At 38.7% G+C, this 10,947-nt stretch overlaps 1 protein-coding gene and 1 non-coding gene across 5 annotated transcripts in view; both read right to left on the bottom strand.

Annotated features, from left to right (window-relative positions):
* Positions 1 to 229: 229 nt before the first annotated feature.
* On the bottom strand, positions 230 to 300 carry TRNAG-GCC. Its single transcript has one exon. It is a non-coding gene; the product is annotated as a tRNA-Gly (tRNA).
* A 1,912-nt stretch (positions 301 to 2,212) lies between these two features.
* Positions 2,213 to 10,947, bottom strand: part of LATS1 (large tumor suppressor kinase 1) — a 23,485-nt gene continuing 14,750 nt past the window's right edge. For all 4 annotated transcript variants that reach the window (XM_027733820.2, XM_027733821.2, XM_027733822.2 and 1 more), the window contains 4 exons: positions 8,860 to 9,442; positions 7,686 to 7,868; positions 7,335 to 7,441; positions 2,213 to 6,360 (listed from right to left, as the gene is read on the bottom strand). In XM_027733820.2, the coding sequence (XP_027589621.1) occupies positions 5,842 to 6,360; positions 7,335 to 7,441; positions 7,686 to 7,868; positions 8,860 to 9,442 (1,392 nt within the window). In that variant the 3' untranslated portion in view covers positions 2,213 to 5,841. The remainder of the gene's footprint in view (positions 6,361 to 7,334; positions 7,442 to 7,685; positions 7,869 to 8,859; positions 9,443 to 10,947) is intronic.

The raw sequence follows: 10,947 nt of genomic DNA, 5'->3' as shown, positions 1-10,947 counted from the left end.
TGCCGCCGGCAATTTTTGAAGGCAAATCCGGCTGCGTCACTTCCAGCCCGGCGAGGCCGGGGGTGAAGGTCTGCCCGGCCGGGGGGGCAAGAAGTCGGTGTCTGAGCATTATTAGGGACAGCGATGATCCGGTTTGGTTTTAAATTTTAAGGAAGGGGGGGAAAGGGAGGAAAAAAAAAAACCCACAAACAATCAGGCGGAGAGAAAGAAAGCTGGAAGAAAAAGTAACTGCATTGGCCGGGAATCGAACCCGGGCCTCCCGCGTGGCAGGCGAGAATTCTACCACTGAACCACCAATGCTGTCTACAGTGACGATCGTGCATTCGTCACTCGAAACTCACTAGAGCGGACTTGCCCGCCCCAACTCACCCGGCTGATATCCCGCGGCGGTGGGTGGAGAGGCTTCACTCATCTATTCCCTTTCTATAACTCACAGATGTGGGTTTTGCCGAGTGAATAGCACGCACCAACTTTTATTCGCATGTTCCTTGTCTGTGACTCGTCTCTACCTCTTCACACTCTTAATAGAGTGTTGTTTTGGGGAAGAAAACGCGCCCGACGGTGCTGAGAAGAGCCAGCTGCCGAGCTGAGTAAGACCAGGAAACTGCCCTTGAGTGTCCCTGATGGAGCAGTACCTCTTCACCTGTCTAAATAGACTCAGCTGCTTAGCAACAAATAGGATCTAAAGGTTGGGCACAATGCAGCAGGTTTGTGACAGTTCTTCAGGGTGAACTCAAGACCCACAACATTATGTCGTTCTTTAATTACTTATATCACATCCATTCTTACTCTTCTTGCTCTTGTATTTTTACCCGTTCTTAAACTGACAATTTTAGTCTATCCCTTTAACGAGTGTCCGAGTTTAAAACAATCATTTCTGCATTACTTTAGCTATAAAGGCAGAGAAAGATGTTGATGAGTTTCTAAAATTCGAAGTGCTACTGTATCACATCACTTGGTTGAGGAGAGGGGGAAGGATTTCCCTCCTCCTCTTTGTATGTGGCTAATAAAATGAAAAATGTGCTGTACTTCCACATCCCTCCTCCCCAACATAGAAGAATTAGGATATAATGTAGTCTTCTGCAATAACACACTGGTTTCTCCATTAGCACTCTGAGATGTGCAATTAAAGAATGGGATTTTCTCAAGGACAATTTCCCCTCCTAACACAGATGAAAGCTGTGATATGTTGTCATTCTCTCAAGGAATAGCTTTATGATACATAATGTATGTATAATAATAACAATAATTAATAATTAAAAATATTTACTTATTTTGATGAAAAAGGCAGCAGAGGACACAGAAAAAGCTCCAATAAATTGAACTCCTGAACATCAAAATGTATACTTTTGAGAACAGGTTACAAACATGAGGTGACTGCCAAGTACAAGAGCATCTCTACTGTTACACTTGCACCATTTTATTAGACGGTAAAGCTGCTGCAGCATAAAAGGGACTTGTGGAAGACGGATGTGAAGGAGAGGGAAAGAACAGAAATGCATTTGGGCAACTAGTGTTTGCATTTCATATCTGCTTAGCCAAAACAAGAATTTGATTTTTCACTTCTTATAAAGATTCATCGTGGTTTTTATTACTCCAGCAAGTGTTCTGCTACAGAAACTGATTCTGAGAAAACAGTTTCTAAAACTCAGGAAAGTCACTGACTACCAGTAGGCGATAATTCAGTTAGGCTGTTCACAAGTGCTGGAATTCTTTCTCTAGTAACTTTTAAGAAGGGTCAATGCAACCATTCACTCACATCCTGTCCCCTAGGTGAAACACACATGCTGTATGTTAAGTCAACAGAGGCAAGGAAGTCTCAGCTTCTCAACTACCGGGCATAGACTGACAAACTGGAAACCTGTCACTCTTGGACAAAGGGTACAGATGCTCCAGTGTACCTACTAGAAAAGCAACCAGAAAAGATGCCCTTTCTTTTCATATGAACATCAGGGGACTTGGAGATTATGCTCCAAGCCAGCACCCTGTAACCCTGTAAGACCCAAACATCCCAAGTAAGCATTCAGAGATCACATGTAGCTGGACTACAGGTATGTAGAGATCTAGCAAAAGGGGATGCCCATGTCATGACCGAGACAGGTAAAGAATACTCAAAAGACCATTGAATAACTTACTAGGGCCATGAGATAATGCAAGTTTGTTAAGTTTACCTGCCAGGCACAGCATAAAAGAACGATTTGCATGAACAGAATTGTGCGGTGGTCTATGTATTTAATTGGAGAATCCAAAAGAACTGACAGTCTTATAATACAAAAAAGACATTATATATATATACATATACACACATGGAATATGTCTATATATATCTATATAGATATATATAAATCAGTAAACTTGAATAGTGCCTTTCTCATGAGCATCTTAAGGCATTCAAACATTTTACTATGACATTGAACCAATTTATCATCTTTTTGCTTTGGCTGAAATAAAGCAAACAGATTAAAGGTCTGATCTGAAACACCGATGACATCTGAAACAAAAGCCTAACTCTATCTTCAGTGACAGCATCATCATCTAAGAACGCACCCACTGCACTGCCTATTAGCTGAATAATATTAAAAGGAGTCTAAATAAACCATTCCAACTCACAGCCTTGCAACAGCAGAAGATAAGTCAGTCTCAAAGAGACTTTCTAGCCATATATTCTATAGACTTCTATTACAAATCAAGGATAGAAAAGATACAGCAAGAGGGCCTGCCCGAGGATAGAATGCCACTGAATATCAAATAGTATTTACAGTACAGTTATAGGATTATAGAACATTTTATAAATACAATTAATATGTATACAAGGGCACATAAAAGAGAATCTGGTTTTCATGCTTTACAAAGTGAAAGCAACCTGAACTAAAACTTACTGCAGAATTCCACAGCTGCTGGTTAGGAGCCTCTCTTCTTCACTGCCTGCACAAACCAATCCCCATCATAGGTCACCAGTGAAACACCCATGTTTTAAGCAGCAGCTACGAAGAATCTCTATAATAGACTCTGAATCTATGTATGAAACGTGAAGTTTCAAAACATGGGTAAGGCAGAGAATGTTAGAGAGTTGTGACAACATTTACGTGTAACTAATTTTCTCAGTGAACATGATTGTAACAAACCGTATTTTTTGCAAGGAAATACATAATACTGCAGCATCTAGGTGGCAAAATTCAAACAACATATATTACAACTTCTAACACATGATGTTAGGAAATGCCAGAAGCATCTACCAAATTCTAAAGATATGAGCTTTTCACGTATTTGTTTAAAAAGGCAAAATAATATTTAACATTTCAGTACTTGCAGATGTCCTTGAAAGAATTAATGATGTCCTTTAAAAAAAGCAATTGGGTTTGCTTGTATAGAACAATGGTGCCATTACAGGACCCTTTTTTATATATTTTTAAAATTTATTTTTAAATTGGTTGAAGACCAGTAATAGTATTAAACAGGAATATACCATAGTACAGTGCAGGCAGAGGAGAAATATACTTTAAGAGTCAATTTAATGAAGAATTGACATTATTTTCTCTGCACACTTCAAAAATGGTGAGGCAAGCTTGATTAAATTACCTTTAACCAGTAATATATTACACTTTAAGACAAGTAGACCAGTTTTACTGGGATACTTACTATGAAGGAGGGTAATCTTTAAAGTTTATTTACAAGAAAAGCAATCTTTTTTACATAATATATAAAATGGAGTAGTTACACACTGCAGCCATTTTATAATATTTAAGCTAAATGAAATTAATCTTAAAAGCTATTCTATTTCAACAGCTGTGGAAAAGGCAGACAGAACAGGAATTGTTTTATTAAACTGCAAACTCATTTTCATTATAGAAAGTAACTTACTACTTGTTTGAGAAAACAACTTCTCATAACCACCTTCTAACAATTATACATACTTCACAGTAGAGGAGTGAACTTCCACAAACATTTTCTCCTGTGACCAAGTATGTTTAAGAAGTTTCCTCGCTGCCAACTGCTGCAGTTCAGACCTTCCTCAGTTAAGCCAATATGAATCATTTATGGACCACACTAGAAACTGGATGGTTCAAATGAACACGCAAGAAAGGAAACTCCAAATGCTAAACACCACACCGTTTTTTCACTGATCCAGTATTTAGGACAGCACTATAGACAGTTGCACTGGCACAAAGAGAGACACTGCACTGGAGCACAGAAAGAGAACAAATTGGCCAGAAATAAACAAACCAGCTTGGTGAGAAAAGTAAACTAGTAACTCGTGTTTGCTGCAAGAATAGCTGTGAACACCAATTTCACGATGTTTAGATAGTTGCAATGCCAGTGCAATGGCACAAGTAATAATTTAAAAAAGCAGTAATGGTTACAGGCATGTTATGAGATTATCCATTGGAATTCAATTCCAAGGAGGAGGAAATGTTTTAAAAGACATGAAGTTTACTAAAAATAGTGCATTTTCTTTACCACTGTGTTAACTTTAGGAGAAAGAAGGAGAGAGATAAAATCATAATTCTTTCTGCCTCTCACCTGTAACTCCCAGTCTAGTCTCCAGGAGGCTGCTTAGAGGGATGCTCCTGTCTGTACTCCCAGTCACCTCAACAGCCTCAGTACCCTCCCACCATGAGACCCAAGGGGATAGCTGATCACCTGCTGCCAGAAATTATGGAAGAGTAACGCAGAAGGCAGCAGACACAGCTCTAAGTTCCTAATTCTGTTCTGAACTGGGCTGTGACAGACCATCGACACTGTACTGATGGCTCAGATAGGCTGGTGCACAGTGCTTCTCCTTACTGTCTCTGTGAACAGGAGGAAAACTATTCCAGCCAAGTGAAACGGGTCTCCACAACAACAGCCTCAAAAGCCATAATCCTTTTCCATTACTATCTCAAACTTATAATAAAGACACTAGTCTAAAATTTATTTTTCAAACTAAAAATTCAAACTCAAGCAGCACTGTACACACTTTACAGTTTGGCTGTAGTCAGAAAATTAAACTAGATTTCAGAAAGTGTTTTTTCTAAAGCTTCTTTTCCTCTTCTATCTATAGGATAACTGATGACAGGAGACAATCAAGTTGTTTCTGACTGAGCAGTTCTGCTTTGAGAGTACCAGTCAAATGCTACTTTGTTACTAATGTCAAATCCAATTACCATTTAATAAAATACTAGTTTTAATGCTTTATCATCTTACAATCATCCTATAGCCGAGACTGACACTTTCTTATTTCAAAGCTGAGAACTAGGCCACTTAAACAGTAGCTGGAAATGTTTCACCAGATAGATGGCTCAGTTTTTCCAACACTGTGAATAATTAGGTTAAATACAGTGAGAAGTGACGGTACAGCAGCCTTTTTTTTTTCTCTTCAGAAATGTATCAGAGAGCTTTATTAGTAAAGTAGGTTTTATATTTGGTCAATGCATGGAAAAACTGTCATTAAAAATTCTGAAGCAGAGAACTGTTTTCTAAAATTATTCAATATATGTACAAATAGATACCAGGCATCATCTTAGGGAGGGGGAAAAAAAAAGTCACTATTTCCTATTTTGAGTACTTAAGAGTACAGAGAACCAATAACAAAATTCAAGTGATATTTTTTTCACCTAACATCAAATATCTTCTAAATTAAACAATTAACATCACTGGAATAAATTAATGTTTGAGGATTTCTCTGTATTTGGGGGAAACAAAATGTACTGACAGGGAAGGAGAAGACATAATTTTTTTAGTGTTTCCAAAAAAGTGTGCATGTATTTACCGTAGCAATCTTCTTTCAAGTCTCTTAAAACAGACTTTTCGAAAGGTATAGCTGCAAAATTGATTATTTACTTTTTGATCTTTATTCCTCTACTAAACATAAACCAGATCACGGCTCTGAACTCCTCTACCTGCCTGTTCCTCATCATCATCATCCTCATCTGACTGCTGTTCTGAGTTTTGGGAACTACCATACTCGTACTCAATGGGCTTTGGATTGTTGTATGGGTAGCCATTGTCATCAAAAAACCTTCGGAAGGTGAACTCATAAAAAGCATGTTCAGGATGTTTTCCATTTTTGTACCACCCGTTAAGGGTATCATTTCTGTTCCCCTCCTTATCATCGTCACTCCACAATTTATCTGGATCAACTGGATCGAAGTTTGATGTGTCTGTAGGATGAGCAATTTTGGGAATGTAGAAAGCAGACTGTCGCCGTAGATCGCTTGAAAAATCAATTGTTTTAAAAAATGGATGAGCTTTTATTTCATCTGCACCGTTTTTGCCTAAACGATCTTCTGGCCCTCGGCACAGTTTAATAATAAGGTCGGAGGCCTCTGGAGTCAATTTAGACTGAGGTGGAATATGAAGTGCAGTTTGCCAGTTGATAACCTTAAAAACAAAAAGAGGTATTATTTATTTATAATTTCATAAAAAGGAAAAAACAGATTAAAACAACAAAACAAAACAGCCACAAAGAAATCATTCAACATGTCTAAGGGTTTTCACACTAGAGAGGAAAACATGGAGCTGCTCTTTCAGAAACATGAGGAATATTTTGTCTGGAAATCTAGCATAATCCAAATCTAAATTAGAGTCTGGCATGGGATGCCCCTGGTATAAAACAATGAAGATCCCGTAAAATCCAGCACCTGGAACCTGAGATTAGGCACATGGCTTACAATCTTAAAAAGAAGGTGAGGCAGATGAATTTTGAGTTAGATGATGCACTGTAAAGATTAACAGATTTCAAGTTAAAAAAATAAATCAATGCTACACTATATTTAAGCCAACTAATATCTTGCAAGCTGAATGCAATCTTGCAAAAATGACACCTGCAGAAGATTGCCCCGATGCTTTCTCTGAAACAGCTGGGGCTCAGGAAGGAAAGAACCAATGGCTCCAAGCTGCCAGTAACTCTGAGCAAGCACAACCATCCGCTATTCGTCCACCTTTCCATGCCAAGCACCTGCAGGTACATCACCAAAGGAAATCCTCTGCAGGTAAGCAGGCATGGAAGCCAAGTATGGGAAAAGAACACCAAGACACTGGAGAAGAGGAAGAGAAGAGGAAAAAAAGAGGAAGAAAAGAGAAAGAAAAGAGGAGAGGAGTGGAAATAATAACTGGAATAGATACAAGAAGTGAAATGTGGTTTTTAGTTGGCATGTTTACTATACCGAGAAAAGATGCAAACATGATCCCTTTACAAATGAAGTGCACCTCCACAGTAACATAAAGTTAGTTTATAATATGCTTGGATAGGCAGCACTCTCAAACATCACCTTTGTTTCCAATACAAATTAGAAAGCCCATGTAAATTTCAAGCCTGCCTTTTCAGACTGTTAGTACCAGAATTTTAAAGTTACCTTCATTTGTGTTTCCAGTGGCGTTTGTGCCAGGAATGGAGGCTGCCCCACTAGCATCTCAAAGAGAATTACTCCAACGCTCCACCAGTCACACAACTGTGTGTAACCTGAAATAAAGTTCAAATGAAGTAGTCAAAGCCTCAGTATAATTTTAATCTTAGATTTCTAGGAGTACAAAATTTCACAGGAGAACTCTATTCAATACTTTTTAAAGATTTCCATATTAACAACTATTTTCTTTTTTTGTTAAAATATTATATACTTGGGAAAAGCGGCAGCGTAAGAAAGGTGAAGCAAGATACCTGAATATCAGTTACTTTGCAGCACGATTACAGTACAGAAGTGCATTACCTGTTCGTAACAACACTTCTGGAGCGATGTAGTTGGGTGTGCCAACAAGGGAATGGGCCAGGCAGCGCTGGTGCTGACGTGCAGCCCTGCGCTCCAGCGGCTTCAGCCGATCTCCGCACCTGCAATTCGCTGGGTCACCCCATTCATTGCTGAAATCCATGCTGTCCTGGCGTGCATGATCACCTGTAATTGAGGGAGAAGGATGGCAAAATTGAGCATGAGTACTTTACTTCTTATCCAATATGAAATCTTCTTTATCTGTTAACATGCCTCGTTACACGACAGAATCTGTTTCAGTTTCAACACTTTCATCAACATCTGGATGTTGACTTTTTGTTTATGATATAAAACACCAACTTTTGAGGACACTTTTTTTAAGCTTACTTTCGACATAACTAGAGAAAGTATCAAGTTTGATATAGTCTCAGTTTTTTCTTAACAAAACCACACTGGGGGTACAGGATGTATACTGTTCTTGTTCTTATGCAAACATAAACCAGCCAATATTTAAATCAGCAAAAAATAAAATCAGATTAAATCTTTTTCTTCTCACCAGAGACTGTGTAACAGTCTGGCCTAAGATACATGATATTTTGATAGAAACTAGTCAAAAGTAATTAAAAAATTGTTTCTGAAGTTATGTGGTTTTTTTCGAAAAGTAAAAACAGGTTATCACAAAATCTGTATTTTACCACTCTCAGAACTGTGACTTTTTTTCCTCTTTCTTTTAGCTTTTGTTTTAAGTAATCAAGTGGGATTTTTAAAAGCCCACTGTAACCTAGTCAGAAATCAACAGGTTACACTAAAAGGAGTACATGAGACACTCAGAACTTGGGGTAAGGTTTTCAAGAACAATTATATTTAAAACATCAGTCCCATCTTCAAAACAGAGTTGGGGCTGTTGCCTATGTAATTATCTCACTACCTCTGTGATTCTCTCCAAATTTCAAAAGCCACTAATGGGAAAAACTTACAGCAGCATAGCTCATTCCTTCTCCCTTAAGGAATCACTGCTCACATTGGAACCCTCCCATACTAAATGTTGCTTTCTGTAATTTGTATGGTGTGCAGACATATTGTTAGATGCGTTATTATTCAGAAAGGAAACAGCACAGTCATCTTTCTATTCAGTTATTATTTAATTCCTTACAAAGAAGATTTATATTTCTCTTACCGCTCTGGTAGTATTTTGAATCATGGGTCCATCGAAAACCTGTACAGAGCCCAAAGTCAGTCAATTTGATATGACCATCACGGTCTATCAAGATATTATCAGGTTTAATATCTCTGTGGATGAAGCCCATTTTATGAACACTTTCAACTGCGCAGGTCAGTTCTGCTGTGTAGAACCGTGCTAGATTTTCTGGAAAGACACCCATTCTAATCAGGAGACTCATCATATCACCTCCTGGAATGTAGTCCATTACAAAGTACAAATTGTCTTTATCTTGGAATGAATAGTACAGGCGAACCACCCATTCATTATCAGCTTCTGCGAGGATATCCCGCTCAGCTTTAACATGAGCAACTTGATTTCTAAGCAAGACATCTTTTTTCCTCAGAGTTTTTGTCGCATATAAAGCATTAGTATCCACTTTTCTTGCTAGGCAAACTTCTCCAAATGCACCAACTCCCAGGGTTTTAATTTTTACAAACATTGACTTGTCCATTTTAGCTCTTCTTAGTCGAATGTAATTAGATTCTTTCTGGCACAACATTTTCCTCATTTGATCTCGGGCTTCTGGTGACAATCCAACCTGTGCAGCAAACAGAATTATATCCGAAGAATTAACAGTACTTTTAATTCTTGATGGTCTTCTCATAACTACAAGACTTAGGCAAAGCAAACCAAATACTTAATACACAGCACAGGAAATAATACTTAAAGGGGTTTGGTTTTGTTTTAAACATTAGGATTCTATAAAAACATATAGGAGTGATAAAAGCCAAAACGTGATTGTTTTCAACAGCAAAATGCATAAGGTGCCATGCACCAGAAGGTTCTTGAGAAGGGACTACATTCTTGAGGAGAGAAAGGGTAATTTACAAACCACTGATAAAAACTACTGTGAATATTATCAGAGTAACAGTGTGTATCAACTGCCTCCCTGATTCTCTTTGTAGAGCTAAAGGGAGCCAAGACATGCCTAGGAGCTGTAAGCTGCTGAGGGCTGATGCTGCCATGGGAAAGGCAGCCCCTCTCCAGACTAGCTAGAGCAGAAGTCACTAAACTTCCTGACCATGCTGTGGAATTTCAATTGCAGGAGAGGACAGGCAACTCTCTCACTCTCATGCTTCCTTCTGTAGCTACACAAACCAGATCCACATGGCACTGTTTCCTACTATCCGCCCACACCAAGCCTGGGCCTCTGCTGCAAGCCTCAACCTGATCTTCTCTCTTATCACATAACCCACCCCTTTCTAACAGGACTTTGCTCACACTCTCACTCCCGCTCTCCACACCAACTAGTTGAGCAGAGCACTTTCTTTGAAGTGGCTCACTCCTCCCCACAGTAGCTTTTCTTGGCTCCCATCTCTATACCTACCCCTATCTTGACTGAACATCCCTGGTGCTCTGGCCAACACCACCAACATTGTGACAGCTGAAACACTCACAGGCCACATGCAAATCATCACCTACAACGTGGAAACCCTTATCTGCAAGAACCACATTGAGCATTCTCAGTGTACTACAACCTGGGTGCCTCCTGGTGTATTTCTTCTGGTTTCAATTCCTTTGAAGTGCCATTCAATTTCAGTGCCATTTTTCTTGCTAAATTTCAGGGCCTGGAATCAGACTCTCTCTTCTTTTTTGTTTTAATGTCAGTAGAATCTGTCTTCAATTTTTTTATATTCTTTTTTCCATGACACTTCCCCCCCAAAGCTTCATGTTCAATCCTTCTTTTGTTTTTTGACAGCGTTTTCTAAGTACTATATGCTCCCTTTCTCATAGGACCTCAATTATTTTATCTGCCTACCTGGCTTGAAATCACTATCCCACAGCAATGATTTCCAAGTTCAATCTAGGGTATATTCCCTTATTTTTTCATGGACATTCTGATCCTAAAATTGAACATGGCCAAATTGAATCCCTGCAAACATCACAACTGTAATCAAGCACTATTCTAAAAGTTTTTAATTTCCTATTGTCACATCTTATTGATTCTTGATACCAAATCTTGTTGCTTCCATCTCCTTACTTAATGCTTCAAATGTTTGAGACACTGTCTGCAGAACACTACTCAGGACCACCATTAGGATT

The sequence above is a fragment of the Pipra filicauda genome, unplaced genomic scaffold (genome assembly GCF_003945595.2).
Source record: "Pipra filicauda isolate LSUMZ 115617 unplaced genomic scaffold, ASM394559v2 scaffold42_size3861933_pilon, whole genome shotgun sequence".
NCBI classification, from domain to species: Eukaryota; Metazoa; Chordata; class Aves; order Passeriformes; family Pipridae; genus Pipra; species Pipra filicauda.
This window is presented reverse-complemented; position numbering and strand designations above follow the sequence as displayed.